Source organism: Juglans regia, chromosome 9 (assembly GCF_001411555.2).
Source record: "Juglans regia cultivar Chandler chromosome 9, Walnut 2.0, whole genome shotgun sequence".
Taxonomy (NCBI): domain Eukaryota; kingdom Viridiplantae; phylum Streptophyta; class Magnoliopsida; order Fagales; family Juglandaceae; genus Juglans; species Juglans regia.
In genome coordinates this window covers 21,806,503-21,827,909 of record NC_049909.1, presented here as the reverse complement: position 1 = coordinate 21,827,909, position 21,407 = coordinate 21,806,503, and the positions used below count along the sequence as shown (strand labels likewise).

The 21,407-nt window shown below is 37.5% G+C and overlaps 3 protein-coding genes across 4 annotated transcripts; 2 read left to right on the top strand and 1 right to left on the bottom strand.

The window, feature by feature from the left end:
- The first annotated feature begins 1,418 nt into the window (after positions 1-1,418).
- LOC109005820 lies at positions 1,419-5,516 on the top strand. Its single transcript, XM_018984864.2, has 7 exons — positions 1,419-1,800; positions 1,972-2,040; positions 2,193-2,360; positions 2,629-2,799; positions 3,199-3,408; positions 3,961-4,049; positions 4,452-5,516. The coding sequence occupies exons 1-7, from the start codon at positions 1,716-1,718 to the stop codon at positions 5,097-5,099; spliced, it is 1,440 nt and encodes a 479-aa protein (XP_018840409.2). The 5' UTR covers positions 1,419-1,715; the 3' UTR covers positions 5,100-5,516.
- A 906-nt stretch (positions 5,517-6,422) lies between these two features.
- Positions 6,423-15,498, top strand: LOC109004850 (ubiquitin domain-containing protein 1-like). 2 transcript variants are annotated; one of them, XM_035693939.1, is made up of 5 exons: positions 6,423-6,632; positions 13,150-13,214; positions 13,509-13,631; positions 14,768-14,887; positions 15,185-15,498. In XM_035693939.1, exons 1-5 carry the CDS (start codon positions 6,601-6,603, stop codon positions 15,247-15,249), a joined length of 405 nt encoding a protein of 134 aa, XP_035549832.1. In that variant the 5' UTR covers positions 6,423-6,600; the 3' UTR covers positions 15,250-15,498. The 2 variants fall into 2 exon arrangements, with proteins under 2 accessions (XP_035549832.1, XP_035549833.1); XM_035693940.1 differs by lacking the exon at positions 13,150-13,214 and having other exon boundaries at positions 6,427-6,632.
- Positions 15,499-15,880: 382 nt separating this feature from the next.
- On the bottom strand, positions 15,881-21,053 carry LOC109004847 (nucleolar and coiled-body phosphoprotein 1). Its single transcript, XM_018983553.2, has 8 exons — positions 20,807-21,053; positions 20,143-20,198; positions 19,922-20,046; positions 19,341-19,500; positions 18,376-18,818; positions 17,498-18,016; positions 16,876-16,978; positions 15,881-16,300 (listed from the first exon to the last, which is right to left on the bottom strand). Exons 1-8 carry the CDS (start codon positions 20,954-20,956, stop codon positions 16,162-16,164), a joined length of 1,695 nt encoding a protein of 564 aa, XP_018839098.2. The 5' UTR covers positions 20,957-21,053; the 3' UTR covers positions 15,881-16,161.
- Positions 21,054-21,407: the final 354 nt, after the last annotated feature.

Below are 21,407 nucleotides of genomic sequence, written 5' to 3'. Positions count from 1 at the left end.
ATACTAGTATTTGTTACCTTCTAAACGACCCATACTGATGTTTGACATTACTCTTGAATTATTATTGTTTTTATATTTGTAAAAGTTTAATTATTTATTATATTTTATATAAAAATTTAAAATAATTAAATAAGATGAGTTGAAATCAACTTTAAATCTAAATCGTAAAAAATTTTAGAAAAAAAAGGATATAAGAGTTCGCAAAGGTAATCTTATATCTTATTAAAAATTAAAGAAAATTACAATTAATAAGCCTTTGTATCATAGTCATTTCATCATATTATTTAAAAGAATAATGTTTAATAGACTTGTTAACATCATTTTTTTAAAAATAAATTTAAGGATAATAGAAAAATAAGGTTTCTTTCCCATATTTAGATATTATAAATTGCACCAATATCATTTTAAATTTAATCTTCAATTTGAAAAAATAAAATTTTTACAATTTGATTGATCATATTAAATCATGTTAGGTGTAAATTTGTTTTTTGCATAAAATTATTGTCTAGACCAAACATTTTTCTAAAGTAAAAAGGATAAAAACATGAAATAAATTCTATACCATTTATTTTTTATTATTTGAATTTTTATTTAGAACATTAAAACATTCAATAAGTATTGTAGAAACACAAGTTCAAATAAGAATCGGAGGGAATATTCTTTAAAACAATCGAATTTGGAAAGGAGATACATCATGCTCACTTCGATTTACACTTCATAAAGCCTGAAAATTTCAGATGGACAACGTGAATCATAATATGTTACAAAACTTGTACGTTTCGGCTCTCAAACAATAATTTAATTTGAGAGGTATTAAATAGTTAAATGGAGGCTGTATAATAGTAAAATATTTGTAAAGGCTCGTGTTATTAAATTTTATTCCCAAAAAATGCTTAACCACCACCTTTTTTAATGGATTAGTATTCATAACTCAAAAATATTTTTTAAAAAATAAATATTAAGACAACAAAAGAATTTTATAAAAATAAATTTACAAGTTGATGTGATTTAATATAATACGTTAAATTTACTTTACAATAAAAATAAATTTAAAATCTAACGTACCATATTAAATCATGTCAATTTGTATATTTACGTTTATGAGATTCTTGGTCAAAATATTTATCTTTTAAAAATAATTGATTTTTTTTGTAGTTAAAATATTTATTTTTCACGTCTTATTATATTTTTCCTATTTTAGGGACTTTATTAGTATAAGAATGGGAATTAAACATGATAATATATTGGAAATCAAAAGATAATATTTTTCTCTTTTATTGATTTTAAAGGATAAGTAGAGAGAGAAATAAAAATTACTGTACTATAACCTAAGGTAGAACTGATATTAAGCATCAGAATCCACCTACAGTGACTTTTCTTTCTCTGATATAAAAATTCACCTTTTTTTTTTAAAAAAAAAAAGAAAAGAGAGAAGCTTAAAATGTACAGAGAAAGTAAAAAGACACGATTTAAAAAGGGTAGAGAGAGAGAGAGAGAGAGAGAGGAGCGAGCTACACTAGAATGAAGTTGAAGCTCCTAATTCCCAAGAGCTAAAACGAAAGCAACAAAACCCAGTTGCTAGTTTGCTACTGCTTGCAGCCTAAGCAGAGATGTCGAAGTAATTAATCTCTTCGATTTCTGAGCCCAAAACCTACTGATCTCTCTCCTATCTATTGAGCCTTGGATTTATTTTTATTTTATTTTTTGCGAGACCCATGAGAAATTCCCATCTCTTTCTCGTTTTCATAGCACTCGTTGTTGCTTGTACACTCCAATTTCAAGCTCATGCTGCTCCTGCAGGTAATCATGGTCTCACTACTCTCTCTCTCAAACAATTTGGGTTATATGGATCTGTTTGCTTCGTGGGTAGGCTCATTTTGTTTTTCCATTTTCTTATTTCACTTTTATTTTTTGATGAATTTCTCTCTGTTGCTTCACTTGTGTCTTGCTCTGAATAATCTCTGTACCCAGGGCCATTGATCAAACACTTGTCATCTATTCTCAAATGGACCAGGGCATCCTCGAAAATACCCCAATCAGGTTATTTAAATATGTTTTTTTAACTTATTATTGGAAATATTATGATTTACTTGCTAGTGTTTATGCACTTGTTATTTATTTATTAATTTTTATGTCATGTATATATATCATTAATCACATTCCACATACATCCTTTGATATTTGGTATGCAGATGGGAATGCTCTTCAATTTGAGAATGGTTACTTGGTCGAGACTGTCGTGGAAGGAAATGATATTGGAGTGGTTCCTTACAGAATTCGTGTCTCTGAGGATGGCGAACTTTTTGCTGTTGATGAAATGAATAGCAACATTGTTAGGATCACTCCGCCATTGTCTCAATGTATGATTATTCTTGTCCTCTTGCTTTCTAGAACTTCAATAATTTACTCTCTTTGACATTTGTCCGTTTCAAGTTTAAATTAATTATGTAAGCCTGCTTGCTTATGGCAATAACTATCGTGTTCAAGATGGTGGGATTTTTATTTGTGGAGCAGTGTGTGAATTGGTCTTAATGTTACAGGCTGATTGCCATGATCTAATCTTCATATTCTGACTTTTATGATCGATCCTTATTTGTTTATTTTTCTCTGAACCTTTTATTGTTGCAGATAGTAGGGGAAGGTTGGTTGCCGGGTCTTTTCAGGGTCATACAGGGCATGTGGATGGAAAACCCAGTGATGCTCGTTTTAATCATCCCAAAGGCATAACCATGGATGATAAAGGCAACGTGTATGTTGCCGATACCTTGAACCTCGCCATCAGGAAGATTGGGGATGCTGGTATATTCAATTCATGTTACTCTGATAATTACATCTAGGAGCTAGGTTATAAATGTGCATGTTGGTGTTTGATGGAACTTTGACAGATTCCAAGGTTTAGATTTTATAGGTTAGCGGTGAAGTAGAATATAAAGTGATCGGAGCATGTTACATGAGTCTGGGGTTTACTTGGTAAAAAGAAATGTTGCATTTGAATGGTCTCTGCAGTTCCTTGTCATTAAAAAAAAAACAAAGAATATACAGTGATACACCTATATAGCGGAAAAGAATATTAAGTTTTTTATTGTATTGGGATATTTTTATCCTTTCTAAAGCTGAAAACGTTGATCACAAATTATTCTTGAGGAATAGTGGGTGCTATATTAAAAAGCCATTGCTGAGGTTGAAAATTCTTTGTAGGTGTGACAACCATTGCTGGAGGGAAATCAAATGTTGCAGGGTACAGAGATGGCCCAAGCGAGGATGCCAAATTCTCAAATGATTTTGATGTGGTATATGTTCGGCCCACCTGCTCCTTGTTAGTCATTGATAGAGGAAATGCCGCTCTTCGGCAGATCTCTCTCAATCAGGAAGATTGTGATTATCAGTCCAGTTCAATTTCTGCTACAGGTTTGGATCCCTAATCGTGCATTTTATCCTAGGGGGCATCATGTGGTTGGTGTGCTTACTGCTTATTCAGCTGTAGGAAGCCCTTCTTTCATGCTGGTTGTAACTGCTTTTCCCTGGTGGCTTCAGGAATAAAATCACAAGTGACATGTTCATACCGTTAAATTCAAAAACTTGGTTAATCTCAGTGTATTTTGTTGCTGAATAATTTTTTTGGTAAGTAAATAACCGTCTTTAAAAAGAGCAAAAGGTATTTTGTACCTGGATTTAAATTGGACTTCTGAACATGAACCAATATTTGAACTCTGTACGACTCAACTAGATGCATGTACAAGTACAAATAAGGGGCTTATTTAGAAGCATCGACGTAAATTGTAATATTACACTGTCCTACGTTCTGCTTTCTATGTTTGGTCAAGATGCAAGCCCCTCATTGTGTTTCTTCAAGGGATAAAACGTATTTTGATTAAATATTGTACACATTTCTTCTTCATCATAATTGAGGCTTTGGTTGCATTGCCACATAGTGACTAAGTTATTTCGGATCTTTGGCAGATGTGGTTATGGTTGTTGGAGCTGTCTTGGTAGGATATGCTACATGTATGCTTCAGCAAGGTTTTGGATCTTCTTTCTTGTCAAGGATGGTAAATCTCTTACAATCAATTTTTTATGCCTTCAGACTAATCAAAACATATCATTGACATCCTCAATAATATAAAGAGAACTCTCTCTTAAAATTTAAGGTGCTTGTCAAAAAATAGTTTTAAGAGAACTTCCTACCATGGCATTGCAAGATGACTATTTTATAAGTTTATTAGTTTTGATTTACAATGGCTCTCCGATTCTCTCTTTTGTGTGCAAGTAGATTAACAAAGACCACTTAAGATTCTTCACTTCTTCAATTCTATTTCTGTTGTCTTAACAGTCTTGATTTTTTCTGTGTTGGTCTTGGAAGCTCCAAGACCATTATTTTTCTGTTAAAAATTAGATACTCACTTATGCCTACTTGCTCGTTGGCTTAACCTAATGTATATCTGATGCTGCAGCAACCTTCAGACAGTGAATTTAAGGATCATTCAAACAAAGGAAAACCCACTCCCATTGTGGAGAGCATAAAAGAAGAACCTGGATGGCCATCTTTTGGACGGCTCATCCTTGATCTGTCCAAGCTTGCAGTCGAAGCATTGGCCGGTATACCCCTTTACTTTATACCCTCTCGTTTCAGACCAGATGGCCCTAGAAATGGCCTTACTCCCTTTAAAGACTCTCTCCGGATGCCTGAAGATGAAGTTCAACCCACATTGGTTCAGAGGCAGACTACTCCTGCTCCTCTTTCTGAAAATCGGCAGTCCCATACTCCTAATAGAAGTGACAAATACTCTGAAATGAAGCCCCCAAAGATCAAATCAAACAGTTTTAAGGATCCCTCATTGTCAAGTAAGCACCGGTCTTCAAAACGACAAGAGTATGCAGAATTCTATGGACCGGGTGAGGTTCCTCCTTATAGCAAGTCTAAGAGCCAGAAAGATCGAACAAGGCATCGACAACGAGATAAAAGTGGAGAAACGGTTTATGAAGCAGTGGGGTCAGAGCCAAGGCCCTCCGAGATGAAGGCAGCGCATTATGATAATCAGAAGTTTGACCATTATAATATCAGGAGCAAGTATGGTTCAGATGATTCCTTCCGATATTAATCAAACGGTATTTTGCCGTCTTTTCAAAGTTAGCTTAGTTTCCTGCCCCTTCTATATGGAGCACCATGTTTCCTTCTGATCGAATATGTAATTGAATCAATACTGTAATCAAGGATATGTGTTTGAGAGATCAATTGCAAATGAGGTGCCAATGAGGTTGAGTTCAGAGAAAATATTTGGCAGGGTGCTACCATACATGTTGCCTCTCTGATAGAAGCCTAGAAGAAGTAGAGAGCCTTGTTTAGAAAACCTGGAAAGGTTAACATGTGTGTGTTCTCTATTTTTTTTTCCCCACTTCCAGAAGTTTGTGTAGTGAAAAAAACTAAGTATTAGTACTGCAACCAGTTAAGTTGATGTTCTTCAAAATATGCTAGTATCTTGAGTAATAAACTTGTTTTGATGGTGGATTACCAGTAAGATGTGGAGCCTATTAATCAAGGGTGGTGCTATCTGCACATTTTTTTAACACCTACTTGATGGTTGTTTGGGAAGTTCGTCTCATTTCAAAAATTTTCATTATTTCTTTTCTAAACGTGATTCAAATAAAAAATATTTTTTAATTTCAAATTCTCAACTTTTTTATTTAATTATTATAATTTTTTTAAACTTTTAAATAAAACACAAAAAATAATGTAATTTTTTTAAATTTCAAAACAAGAATTATATTTAAACAATATTTTAATTTTATAATATTTTTATTTAATTTTTTTTCTTTTCATTTTTCAGAACTCAAAAAAATATTTTAACTCAAGTTATTTTACTACTATAAACAAAATTTTCGTCTAGACTCATCTCATTAGCCAAACATGTCAAGTTTATGTAACTGGGTACATCTTCATCCATGAAAATTACATTGTGCAATATAACGTACCTTTCAGTGCAAATATCTCGCATCTCCTTCATCCATGAAAGGAATTATGCCCATATGAACTGCCTTCAATCCAAATGCAGTATCGGTATGTCATGAAATTGTGCATGTAATAAACGAAACTTTTAAGACACTTGAATATAAATGGAATCTCTTATAATTATTATACTTTGTAAAATGTTATTCATTATCTTTTAATCATCATGTAATGTAATTGATTAAAAAATATATTTATTATTTATTTATCATTTAATACATAATAAAAATAGATAATTATTAAAAAGAAGAAGAATAGTTTTTAGAATAAATTAATAATATTATTTATTAACTATTTAACACAATTTCCAAGATATTACTCGAAAAAAAGAAAGAAAGAAAGAAAGAAATAATTACCTCCTCCACCAACCAACATGAACATAGACAGCCAACCACCACAACCATGTTTATTATTAAGCAACCATTAACTGATAAAACGAAACTCTACATCAACAGCACGAGCTTCTCCGCGTCCTTTTTGACTTTTGCGTCTCAATGAAGCTTCTTATGCTTCTCTGAGCTCATCCTTTCAATCTCTCTCTCTCGCTCTCTCTCGAAGCAGCAGCGATTTCTTGTGGGAATCAGAAGCGGAATGGGATGTGTTGGATCTTCGCAGACCAAAGCCGACGGTGAGGTTACTCTATCATCTCTCTCTCTCTGATTTGTTTGTTTCGAAGAGTTTTACCTTCTGTTCGGTTGCCGAGAAAACCTGCGGGGAAAAAATTTAGAGCAGGAGTTTAAGTAAAATCCGTTTGCAAGTCATAATAAATGAACGAATAATAGGCTGGAAGCGTATGTCAAAATGGTTATTTTATGGTAGGCGGAGTCCAGCGAGAATTTAAGATTTACAGAATATCAGTTTTGAAAGTTTTTTGTTGTTTCTCAGCGAGCAATCAGTGCATTACTTTGTTTCCTCATTCTTTTTCCAATTGATTTTAATTTAATGTTCATTCATTTCTATGCTTATTTATTGCCTGAGAACTGTTTGTCTCTCTACATTCTTTGCATTTTTCGCTACTTCTTTGCTTGTAGATTGAGTGGCTGATTGTGAATCCAATCATCGGGTTGAGAATTGAGTTTCTGGAACTAAAATTTCCCAAGTCAAATTTTGAAGTAACGTCCTGAATTCTACAAATTTCCAGTGAGTTAAAGGATTAGCAACTAACTGCACTAACCTTTTTTACTGTTCTAAAACCTCCTGGCAACGCTCACCTCTTCAACAAGCGGTCCTGCCCGTTAACTATGCCTTAGAACCTATAATAGAAATATATATATATTTTTTTTGATAGGTAAACAAGAATTATTATTTCAATATAGGCCACAAAGTGCCAGTTACAAATGCCTATATGCCTTATCTACGAAGGCACGTTAGAAACTAAGAAATCATGAAAGTTCATGCTATTGAAGTCTACAGTAATAGCCCAAGTACAAAGAGTTCTAAAAAATAAAACTTTAAGCTCCGCCAAAGATCTCTCTTTGTCTTCAAATGTCCGCTCATTGCGTTCCTTCCACAAGCACCACATGATACAATTTGGAATCATTTTTCAAACCGCTTTGATCTATTGCACACCTCTAATAGAGGTCCAGCTTGCCAACAATTCCGCCACAGATTCTGGCATCACCCACGCTAGATCCATTCTATTCAGCACCTCATACCAGAGAGACCTAGCAACCTCACAATGTAAAAGTAAATGATTCACCGACTCACCCTCGCTTTTACACATGCAGCACCAATCTATAATGATTATCCTCCTCTTTCTCAGATTATCTGTAGTGAGAATCTTACCTAAGGATGCTGTCCATACAAAAAAGGAAGCTTTGGGTGGAGTCTTGTTCTTCCAAAGCCTTCTCCAAGGAAATTGTGACTCAGGTTCTTGTGTGAGAACCTTATAAAAGAATCTAACTGTGAATACCCCTCTCCCCACTGGAGTCCACCATAACCCATCTTTCTGCTGGATATTCGGACGACAAGAATACAACAGACTATACAAGTCTACAAAACTCTCCACCTCCCAGTCTTGTGCCGCCCGGATGAAGTTGATATTCCAGTGTGTACTCCCATCCACCCTTCCCATAAGCTCTGCCACTGTAGCATCTTTATCACTTGCAATTAGGAAAAGTCGAGGAAACAAACCTTGAAGGGCGTTGTTACCACACCAAACATCCTTCCAAAATCTGATCCTGGACCCTGTACCCAGCTGAAGCCGAGTGTGATGATTAAATGCCTCCCACCCTCTTCTTATATGTTTCCATAGCCCCACTCCATAGGTGCCTCTAACTTCTCTAGTACACCAACCCTCCCCTAATCCACCATACTTCATCTCAATCACTACTTTCCATAAGGCATCCGGTTCTTTAGTATAACGCCACAACCATTTCCCAAGCAGCGCCCGATTGAACAATCTCAAGTTTCTGATACCCAATCCGCCACTAGAAATAGGACGGCAGACTTTTTCCCACTTGACTAAATGAAATTTAAATTCCTCTCCTAAACCACCCCACAGAAAATCTCTTTGTAGCTTCTCAATTCTACTAGCCACACTAGCCGATATAGGGAATAAGGATAAGAAGTATGTGGGTAGGTTAGAAAGTGTACTCTTAATCAATGTGATCCGGCCCCCTTTTGACAAGTACATTCTCTTCCAACCTGCCAATCTCCTTTCTATTTTTTCAATCACCGTATCCCATATCGAGCAAGACCTCGAGTTTATACCCAACGGTAGTCCCAGGTACATCATAGGAAGAGACGCTATCTTACAACCCAATATCCCTGTTAACTCTTGGACATTCTGGACTTCCCCAATCAGCACCACCTCGGATTTATCATAGTTCACTTTTAAGCCAGATACAGCTTGGAAACAAAGAAGCAACGCCTTCACAGCCCTCAACTGGTCAGAATTGGCCTCACACATAATAAGCGTATCGTCTGCAAACAACAAATGAGAGATAGTAGTAATACCCCTACTCAAGGATCCAACCTGAAAACCACTTACAAAACCGTTATTTACCAAAGCCAAGATCATCCTGCTTAGTGCCTCCATCACAAGGACAAAAAGTAGGGGAGAAAGCGGATCCCCTTGTCTCAAGCCCCGAGAGCTCGCAAAAAAACCTTCTGGGCTGCCATTGATCAATACAGAGAATCTTGCTGTGGAAATACACCAACTAATCCATGACCTCCACCTCTCCCCAAAACCACACATATCCAGTAGATATAGAAGAAAATCCCAATTAACATGATCATACGCCTTCTCCATATCTAACTTACACAGAATCCCTGAACTCCTATCCTTCAATTTACTGTCTAAACATTAATTAGCAATAAGAACTGCATCCAGAATCTGTCTACCCTTTACAAAAGCATTTTGAGGCTTGGTAACAATCTTCCCCAACACCACACTCAACCGATTAGCTAGTACTTTAGAAATAATCTTATAAACTCCATTCACTAGACTAATAGGCCGATAATCTGCAATCTCACTTGCCCCCACCTTTTTAGGTATTAAAGCAAGGAGAGTGGTGTTAAGGCTTTTCTCAAATTTTCCAACCGAGTACAACTCCTGAAACACCTTCATAAGATCATCTTTTATCACCTCCCAACAATCTTGGAAAAACCCCATAGAGAAACCATCTTCCTTACCACCTCATACACCTCGACCTCTTCAAAAACCCTCTCCATCCTAGCTACATCCCCCCTCTCAATGGTGTCAAAAACCAACCCATCAAGAGTAGGCCTCCATCCCACTGGCTCGGTAAGGAGCTTCTCAAAGACATCAGTAACATGTTCTTTGATAACTTCCTCATCCCTACACTCCATCCCCTCAATTTTCAAAACCTCTATATTATTGTTTCTTCTATGCGAGTTTGCAGTGCTATGGAAAAACTTCGTACTCCGATCCCCTTCCCTTAACCATAATGCTCTTGACTTTTGACGCCAAGACATTTCTTCTTGCAAAATAATTCTCTCAAGATCTGCGACCACCACAGTTTTTTGTAATTGTTCCTCCTCAGAAAGTGGCCTCACCTCTTGAAGTCTATCTAACTCCTGAATCTCCAACCACTTGATATTCTTGTTCTCCCTTATGTCTCCAAACGACTCTTTATTCCACTCCTTCAGGTCTCTCTTTAATGCCTTCAGCTTGTTCGCAAAAATGAAACTAGGCATTCCATTGAACTGATAAGAAATCCACCATTGTTTAACCCTCTCCACAAAACCCTCTGATTTCAGCCACATGTTCTCGAACTTGAAGTATCGTCTCCCACTATGAATACCACCACAGTCTAGTAAAATAGGCCAATGATCAGAATTTAAACGTACCAACCGCTTTTGACACACCTCAGGAAAATGACTTTCCCACTCAGGGGAAATAAGAAAGCGATCCAAGCGAGACTAACTCCGGTTGTTTGACCATGTGGCATGGCCCCCTGCGAGAGGAAGATCTATCAAATTCAAGTCAAAAATACACTCTGAGAACTCCACACTTGCAGGCCTCACTCTTCTACTTCTGAAGCTTTCACTTGGAAATCTCACAACATTGAAATCACCCCCAATACACCACGGAAGATCCCACCAACTATGTACCCCTGCTAGTTCATCCCACAAAAAACCTCTGTCAGCATCTAGATTTGGACCATAGACACCTGCAAAAGCCCATAAGAAATTATCGAACACACTTTTAAAGGAGCACGCTACCATATAAATCCCTATATATTCCTCCACTTTTTCCACCACCCTCCTATCCCACATTACTACAATTCCTCCCGATGCCCCTATAGAGGCCAAGTAAACCCAATCCACATGAGCCCCACTCCATAAACTTCGCACCATCTTTCTATCAATCATTTTTAGCTTCGTCTCCTGTAAACACACAATGTCTGATTTCCACTCACGAAGCAAGTGACGAACCCGGTGGCGCTTATCTATCTCGTTAAGCCCACGCACATTCCAAGACACAATCTTAGGCTTCATTTGGGAACAGCCAGCCCCTTCCCTTTTACCCTATTCCTACTGGAACTTCCCTCTGAATTCATCGACCACGCTAATTTTTTCAGTTCCCGATTCTTCTTCGAATCCCCTTTCCTTTTTTGTTGATGTCCCGCTTCCATAGCCGCTAACAAAGCTATGAACTGCTCTTCATACCCTTCACAATTAATCCCCACGTAATGTTGAATCTCTTTCACCTTATTAATGACCCAGTCTGAGGCTTGGGTTGGATAGCAGTAGTTTAATGGAGTAGGAATGCCCCTCCTATCAATCTGAAAATTCTGGAACTCTTCACCCACCGGAATCCCTTCCAACCCCACCTGATCACACGCCTGAGAGAAGAAAAAATCATCCTCCACCGAATTCAGAATCTGGTCGCACGACTCAGGGAGAAACAACTCGTTCTCCACCGAGTGCATAAGATCAACCGAATCATCCTCCTCCTCAGCCACCTCAAAATCATCATACCCTTTGACAGAAACATTCGCCTGAGCAAGGCCTTCATCCCCTCCAACCATCGGCGTCGTCTGAGCTTCCTTTAGGGGAGAGAAACTCGATCCGAACTTCACCAGCGCATTTTGTGCACAACACGACGGCGGCCCATCAACGGCGACCCCCGTCTCCTCTGTCGGCGTCGTCTGTGCCACCTCCACCTGATCTTCCGTCGCCGGCACACTTTCCGGCACGAAACCAAGACTCTGAAACTCAACGGGTTTGGAGCTTACGGGTTTGGGGCTCACAAAGACTCGTGAACCTTCTGTGGACTTTGGGTTCGCCCCGAACCCAGATTCAACACATGGGCCTACCGGCCCAGGCCCAGCCCCATCACTTGGGCGCGAGCACGACTAGGCCTTCTCCCTGGCCTTAGATGGCCCAACCCGATCAGGTATGCTTAAGCCCGACAAAACCTTAGAACTTGCCTTAGGAAACCCACCCTTCTGCCTCCACAAGCCCCGGCCTTTACCCACTTGAAAACCATCACCCGAAGCCTTCCCTTTGCCTTTTAAATTCGCCATTTCATCCCTTTCCTTAAACAGAACGACAGCCTCTAAAACGTCGGACATGTCCTTCTGCAGCATGCTTAACTGTCCTTGCATCTCCTGCAATGTCCTACGTACATCCCTTACCTCCTGACATGTCGCACAACTACTGCCATGTGAGTTGCTCATCACGCCATACTGCTTCGACAGAGCTTCACGTTGCCCACCTCCCCTGACAGAACCCCTCCCATCACCGTCTCCCTTCCTCCCCCCTTTCGGCAGCGTCGAAGCGAGCACCTCCTTGTACGTCCTAGCTTGGTGTCTCATCCCCCCCTTGACAGCATCCCACTGTCCTCCACCCCGAAGCACCATTCTCGGCTCAAGCAGCATCTCTCGCATCTTCCTCCACCCCCAACCATTCTCCCCTTCTGGAATGCACAAGACATTTCTTCTCCCCCCCTGGTTATACTCAGCAACTTCAATATATCTACCTCGATGATTAGAGCATCGCTGGGCAGTAATACTACAGTATCCTTCTCTAGTTGCTGAATAAACCTCCTTTCTTCCACCTTCCAAACTCTCCTCTAACACCTTCCCAAGCCACTGCACTGAAGATGGGCCAAACAGAAGCACATGTTCTGACTTCCAGTTTCTTTCGATGACTCTCAGCATGCCACCCCCAGTCTTAGACAAGATAAAACATTTAGATTCAATCACCACCTCTACAGGATAAACCATCTTTAAAACACCCCAATAACTCAAAAACCAGTTATCATGGCACTCTAAACTGGACTACATACTAATCACCACAAGGAAACACCACTTGTCCAAATGTTATCTATTTACATATGGCCATCACTTCTTTGTCATTATGAAAGAATTACCTTCTCTCCTGTCTCCGCTTTGGTACCATAAACTTGTATTTTAGCTCCAGTTTCTTTTTCTAATCGCTTTTGATTATCACCTCCAGGCCCAAATATGAGGCCAATAAAATTGAATCCCAATATATATATATATGAACCCTATTTACCAACACCAATTAGATTACTGATGGACTTTAACCTTATTCACAAAACGTCAAGCCTAAAATTTCGTGTGCATAATTCTAATGTCCTGAATAATTGGATTTCATTTACTTACAACGTATGTCCTTCAATCCCATATCACAAGATCATATGATTACAGCTTGTTTCAAAGTTTTTGGAAGTGCTGGTGCCTGCATGAAGGTGGCTGTGTCATTTTTACTAAAGGTACATAAGCTAGCATTGCTTTTTTATAAAGGAGCTGGTGAACATTTTTGTGTGCATAATTGTTTCTTGAATTTGTCATTCTCCATTGAGACACGTGCAGCAAGTCCAGTTGGCCTAGTAATCATCACTTATTTAAAAATCCCAGTTGATTGAAGCGCTCCAAGTTTTTTTTTTTTTGTAACTAGTTTCAACCATGTGTGCTAATGATGGGCACTATCAGATTGACAATCTCGATTCAAATGTTGATATTTAAAAGTAAATCGTGATGCTGTCTGATATTCTAATGTGAAACAGGGACTGTGAAAAAGATCCGGAAGCCAAAACCTTGGAAGCATCCACAGCCAATAACAAAGACTCAGCTCATGCAGTTGAGAGATGAGTTTTGGGACACCGCTCCTCACTATGGTGGCCGGAAAGGTAGTGTGCTTCAGATTATATAAAGATTTTGTTGGAAAGCTTTTGTAATTATCTAAGGTTAGCTTGCCTAGTATAACAGAGTTGAGAAATCAGAATGAAGAAGTCTAAGACGGATAATCTCTTGTTCAATATACAATTAACCTTTTTCATGTTTAGATGACTTTCATATATTTATCTATATGTATTAACATAGCTTGTAAAAGATTATTAACATAGCTTATTGTCTTTGTTACAAAGCCATGGAGAAAAGCCTCAAGTTTTTATTGAATTTTCCGTCATTGGATTTTTGCTTGACATATTATCTCCTGGGCTTTACTATGAAAACCCCTATTAATTTGTTAGTGAAGCCATTACAAGGTTATGGAAAAGGTCAAATTGACAGTGGGTTAAAGGGCATGATGGCATATGCTCTGATAGAAGCACCATCTTGTATAGAGAAATGGCATCAGATGCTTTTATAGCCGACTCCAAATGCGTTTTTTGATAAGTATGGTAAACTTTACTCAAAGTGCAAAGGGGCACAACCCAAATACATCAGAAGTATATGATAGCGAACACCCAACTATAGAGATGAAGAAAAGGATGGCTCCAAACACTATAGGATTTGTTATGATGAGGGTTTTTTTTTTTCTCTTTGTTCCTTTTTTGATTTAGAGGTAATAACCATATCCATATTCTTGATGGGACAAGAAGGTGCAGTCATGAACTTCAGAACTTGATACAAGCCTCACAGAAAACTTATGGGATAATTCTCCAATATTCATGTAGCAATTGGCACTTCACATCAACAGCAATCAATTTTTTTTTTTACTTAATTACACTACACAATAACATTGTTGTTTTGATTGATAAGAAAATATCTTTCCAACGTATTGTTTATCGTAAGTCCTGTATCTTTTGGCTATCAATTACAAGCATCTTTGTGAGAAGATTATGAAGTTTCAAGTTCTCCAAACTAGGGTTATTTTTCTTTGACATTGTATAACCGTGGGAGTTAAAGAGTAGTAATCTAGTCTTTTGTCAAGTTCCTATGATTTTCTGCCGACCTTGTACGGGATCATAAATATCTTACTTAGACATGCTTCTAATGTTTCACATGCACAACGGAAATGTAATCTTCATTTCCTGGGCATTAGAGATTTGGGATGCACTTCGAGCTGCTGCTGAAGCTGACTTAACCCTTTCGCAAGCAATCGTGGAAAGTGCAGGGGTCATAGTTCAAAGTGCCGATTTGACAATTTGCTATGATGAAAGAGGTACTTAAATCCATGTTGCTTCCCTTTCTTATAATTACTTCACCCTGATAGATACCCGCTTGGGCCATGTGGGGAAAATAAAGTTTTTTACCAAAAAAAAAAAAAAAAAAAAAAACAACTTGAACCTAATAGTAACTTTGGGCAGAAAGATCGGTACCTTTTTCTGATGTGATACGTCCTGACTTTCACGCTGAAAAGCAAATTCTATGATGTTTTTGTCATGTTAATGTTCATTTTATCCTTCGATTCTATTTTTTCTGAAGCTTTTCTATCCTTGCCTTACAAAACTTATTGCAGGTGCAAAATATGAACTACCCAAATATGTGTTGAGTGAGCCGACCAACTTGATCCAAGACGGTTAATACCGTTGAGGATACACTGCACCATTTGTGCGGAGATTGAGTGTAAATCATGTATATCATTCCGTCATCCTCTTTCACATCTTTCACAAAGTAAACTTTTATGAATTTCTATTTGCATATTCACTTTGGACTCTTAGCTAGCTCTCAGATTCTGCGGGTAATTGAGTGAGAATGCAACATCCATTTGGATTTTATCCTCAAACTACGGGTTTTCGCGTCATTCTTGTGAATGAAAATTCTTTGGGTCAATGTGTGGTTGTATTGATCGCTTTACCCCATCCACAATTTGGAACCATTCTCTGGGTAAGAACAATCATGCTGGCAAGTAAATATAATCTTGATTAGAAAAAGCAATACCCAGTCAATTGGGTTCCAACTAATCTGCATAACTGCAAACTATGGAAGAATGAATAATCCCTTTATACCACTTGTCTGATGTTAGATTGATATTTTCTCGTCATTCTAAAGAACGATTCGTGTAGAACTGCACAAAATGTATAGAACTGCGCAAAATGCCAATTATGGTAGAAAGATATCTTCCCAGTACTGTAAAATCATCAAGTCATGCTAAATTCGTTGATTCATATCGCTAAGAGATCGACCACCAAGATGCCATTCCCAGAGCCAAATATAAAGCAAAACCGTGATGCCATCTTCTTTTAGTTTTTCTTAATTTGAAGTGTAGATTAGACCCATCAAACATAATCCTAGACTCATAAAGCAAATACATGGATTCCCCCTCAAGCAAAGATTAAGGTAATTACTAATATAGCAACATCTTCCCCCCAAACCTCTTTAAAATCCTCCAACTGAACGAAACCTTATAGTTACATGAAGACTGGCATCTGAAGAACCATCAATTAAACGTCTCTGTATTCACAGTGGTACTTCGCTCAGGTTTTTTTGTACGTCTCACACCCTCTTGAAGAATGAAAGAATGTTTCCTTGCTTAGGATCTTTCAAGTTCCCTGCTTTCTTGTTTCCTGCTTTGCCTGCTGGAATGGATGGGGCAGCATTTCCCATTGCTGGTGACTTTTTCGTTGCAGGAAGCCTAAATCATAATTCATAAACCCAATATTCAGAGCCTAGCCATATACAGAGAGAGCTATCTTTCAGCTACAGAAAGTATCTTAATGAAGAATCTACACACAACCATAATAATTTGTCTGTGATAGACAATCAACCTTAGGGTGGTATAATTGACACCCACCCCCAATGCCTCAATTACTTGTACTCACACATTATCAATACAATTGCCCGAAGGCCACGGAACTGAAACAAGTTGAGCCAAATGTTGGGTAGAAAACCATACAAACAACTTGCAGTTCTGGGGCCAATGGCCGAATGGCACTAGCCCCCGATCCTTTAGAACCATGGGGTCCAAGGTTGGGTGTTAAAACCCCCCCAACTACTAGGGGGGTTGTCCCTTAAAATTTGCCTAGCCAAAAAAAAAAAAAAAAAGAAGAAACTTTTTTTTTGATAAGTAATAAGATATTTTATTTATCAAAAAGTAGACATAGCTCAAGTACATAGGAAGTAAGAAAGAAAGAAAGAAAGAAACTTGCAGTTCTGAGGAATAGTATTTCTAGCAAAACATAATTGGCAGATATGAAGCATATAGTTAACCTGCTAATAGTATTGTCGGATGTAGAGCTGTCAAGTTTCTTTGTTGTGCTACTGTCAGATTTCTTTGCTTCTGTCTCTTCACCCTCCCAGATTACTTTAGTTACTGGAGCAAGAAAATGCAGATATTATTATAATTATAGCAATAAAAGGTGTAAAAGAGAAACTATGACTAACCGAATTGGGTGATGCCTTCTGGTTTAACAGGGCATTAATGGAAGTGAATGCAGAAGACAACTTATTTTTTTTTAATCTCCTCTCTCTCAGAAAAAAAAAGCTTATCAGAAATACAAGATTAGCAAACCTAATAGAACAAGCTTCAATTAATTTATTAAACGTGAAAAACTAATCTTCAATATGGAACGATCATTAAAAAAAAAACTCTAGTGCGAGCCAAATTGAATGGGAGTGCTTTACCAATATGGATTACCTAGTGGGAACACACACACAAAAATTTAATTACTTCAGATAGCAGTTATGGCATAAAAAGGTATCTGGAATTTATTGAACTGATTAGGATTAGATTTAGCTAGTGAATTTCCAAAGGTAAAATAATTACTACCATGCAACATTATATAACATACACAGGTCTCCTCAGAAACTGAGGATCTAATCATCTGTATACCTTCTCTTCCTCGCTCATCAATCTGTGTCTTCAACACTTTTCTCCTTTTAGGGGAATTTGGAACAGCAAGTGTTGGTGTATTCTTCCTGTTTATGTCACTTTCTGGAATACCACTTTGTACTCTCTCTTTAGAGGAAGTCCCAGCTTCTGTGGCCTTGCTGGTAACTAGAGAATTCTCTCTCACTGGTTGGTTAGATTCCTTGTTGGTAGCTATCCCTTCCTTGACCATTGGTTTATCTTCTATTTCCTTGTCAAAGTTCAAATTGGATTTTTCCGAAGCCAAAATTTTGGTACTTTGTTTCTGATCTAGAGATGATCGAACTTTTGGAATATCTGGTGATGCTAAATTGACTGCATCTTCATTTTCTTCATCTTCATCTGAGAAATTAAATACAACCCTCCTTTTTCTAATTCCTTCGGCATTGGAGGCTCTCTTAAAATTGACATCTTGGCCATCATCATCACTGCTGACAACCTCTACAGCTTCATCAGCACATATTTGAGCCTCAGCACTAGTGACTAAAACATAACAAGAACCAATAATTAATAGACCGAGCTAAGAAAATATGGTTGCAGAACAGTTGTGTCATAAATTTTAACCAAGAAAAGATCCATCATGACAAATTTCTCCGTTATAGTCAAATAAACAATCAAATTGTTAGGTTGGGCTAAGGCCGCTGTTTTAGAGGGGGTCAATTTTAATGACTTTTATTCTTCTTTTTCTTGCTCGTGGCTGTAATTGGGTATTTCTCTCTTGTATACTACCTATGTACTTGGGCTTTGCCTATTTATGAGGATCAATAGGATCAATAAATTTTCTTACTTATAAAACAAAAATCAAAATTGTAACAGCATAGGATAATTAAATGGAAACACACCGGTTGGATTTGGAATAACTGGAATAACAGTATTATCATCTGCAAGGCCACAAGGCTTTGACTTTGCAGATGCCCGACCCCAAAAATTTGCCAATGAACCTCCAGCACCAGAAGGGTTTTTCCCATTCTGGACATTCTTTTTTCCAGCAGGCAAGGGAGGGACTTTCTCTTTATCTGTAGAAAGCTTGGTATCCTGACCATGAACTCCTGTGCCCTTGCTTTCACTTTTGACATCTTTTACCACACCGGGAGACTGCAGACCAACTTTTTGGCTAGATTGCTGTACTTTATTTTGCTCAGATCGTGGAGCCATGGTGTTTTTATACACAATACCACTTTTGCATTGCCCTAGGCCTCCAGCAGTTTTGGGCAGTTGATTTGCATTGCTAACAGGAATCTCGTCCACATTCCGCTTGACAAATGAATTAAAGATCCCACAGAACCTGAAGAAGCATTGTAGTAAGCATCAAGAAAGAACTGTTAAACATTTAACTCATGTTTGTGTCCACGTAAATGGAAAGACTACGATTACTACTCACTAAAAAGAATGACCAATATTGCTTTTTATCAACTCTTTCTTTCAATTATTTTGAACATAAATGCTCAAATTAACAAGGCCAAAACAACTCATGAAGTATGTATACAGTAATAAAAGCAAAAGAGAATCCTGATTATGACTTATCATGTGTGATTGCCTTTGCTCTGACGGTTTGGGCTGGTCTTCATTGCATATTTAGTCAAAATTACAATTTGGTGCACCATGTGCAAGGATGCTTTCAGCAGTCTCTGTGTAAAAAGGGAATGGAAGAATTCTGCCAACCTGCCTAGAGGTTTAATAGCTATGGCAACTATATAATCTGAAATTGTGGCAAAATAGACTAGATAAAACTAGAAAGGCCACTGGCACCATAAAACATGGCAAACAAAGGTGATGGACTTAGCTTAAATCATAAAAATACACTAACCTGTTATCTCTCAAGCAATTGTCAGTCGAGAAGTGCTGCTTAAAAAGCTCTTCAGCTTGTACAAACTCAGCATTCCAAAGTGCAGCTGGATCTTTTGGAATGCAAGCTTGCACACTATAAACCTGAATTGAGCAATTTCCATCAAAATCTTGTTTGGCTTCTGCATAAAATCAGAAGAAACGGATCCCACATTAGTGTCTCTTCTTTAAGTTGCCAACACACCCTTATTTCATAATAAATCAGATAAATAATTTTTGTAGTAATACTCACTGCAAGGGTGCTTTAAAATGTTCTTTTGGATTAAATCTCAAAAGTGTTTTAAAAAGGGGGGAGACGTGAGTTGAAACAGTGAGAACAAAATCAAGTCCACAGATTCACAGAACAAATGCTTTTAAATAAAGCAAAAAAAGAAAAGAAAAGAAAGGAAAAGGGATTAGTTTATCAGTTTATGTTAGTAACAAAGTTTTTTCTGAGTCGCATTTCCTTTCTTGGAAAATTATTTACTCCCTGCCCCCTCCAATCTCTATCCTATACAACGCATTACAAAATTTCATTGCAAGAAACATTGAATAAAGTCTCACCTGCAAGTTTAGGGCCAGAAACAAGCCTTATATGGTAATTTGAAAGATCTTTCTTCAACCAGCCAGACAAAGTATACACTACTTCCAACCCACTTTTATGTTTTTCAACAAACTCCTGAAGCAACCTATGTATACAAGCAATCAACTAATTGAAAAACAAAAAACTATGCAAGCTCTAGCAGAGAGTCCATAAACCGATATTTGGTGAGGTCAGTTCTTACCTCTTTGCAGAATTTGATGACACTAAATAATTGCGGCTCAGCCACTTGTAGGAAACCTGAAAAAGAATTTCATATGGTAAAGTAGTTACCATAGCGTATCCTATAACAAACTCAGAAAAATTCTTCAGCTAACAGGCTGCTGATGGCAACTTCCTAAAGTAGACTACAACAAGGATATGGTCGCGTGAAGTTGCAAGTAATAAGAAGACCAGTAGAATAAGGATGAGAAAGCAGAAAACGATGGTCTCTGTTACATTAATTTTGAGGTAAATGTTGTTGGCAGGCATAGAAGTCTCAGTTCTGATCACCATATAACCAATGCTTATTAGTCCCGTTAATCTGAGGCCAGAACTAATAACACAGCCTGAGATACTAACGAGCTTGGGATTAAGCTGAAGCTCAAGGTGGATTATCAACCTCTTTTATAGCTCCGAGTCTGCGTTCCTTCCTAACCCTAATTCATGTAATCTTTTCGCCTTTCTTATCTTTCTAAAACTGGTGAATTCAACACTCTCTCAAAAAGAATAGGCAGTGCGAAAACAAAAAAAAAGGATTAACAAACACTAGGGTAATTGAAGAAAGATATCGGAAATTAGAAGCGCGAAATTGATGATGGGCTGGGCTAAGATTACATTGAATCGAGAGAAAGAGAGAGTTTTGTTACCACTTGAAGTTGATCGGAGACGAGGGATTCGATCTCTTCCAGTATTCCTAGGGTTTCGTGTTGTGCCATACTTCTTTCTCTCCTGTCCGATCGGAGAAAATATAATTTGGGTACTGATTTTGTGATGCCAAATCTTTTAAGGGCACTCATTTTCCCGCCATCTCTCCCTGCGTTTTTTGGGAGACCGATTAAAATCGGAACGACGATCACTCCACGTGGCAGTTGATGGACACTTGTATGCGGTACGCGTGGAACCGCCCAACTCTTTTCTTTGTTTTTGTCATTTCTTGTATAATAATTTTTAATGTTATAATACTGTAAAAATAATCATTAAAAAACGAGTAATTAAATTAATTATAAAATATATAAATATTACGTAATTATTTTAAAAAGAATAAAATTTATTATTAAAAAATTAATTTTTTTTTTTATGTCAACATATTTTATTATTATTTTTTTAAATAATTACGCAACAGTATATAATTAACAATTATAAATATATTTTCCTTTTAAAAAAAACTGATAGATAACGCTTATAGTGACCACGTAAACAAAGAGAAAAATCTGGAATAAAAGGGAGAACGAGATATATACCTGCTTG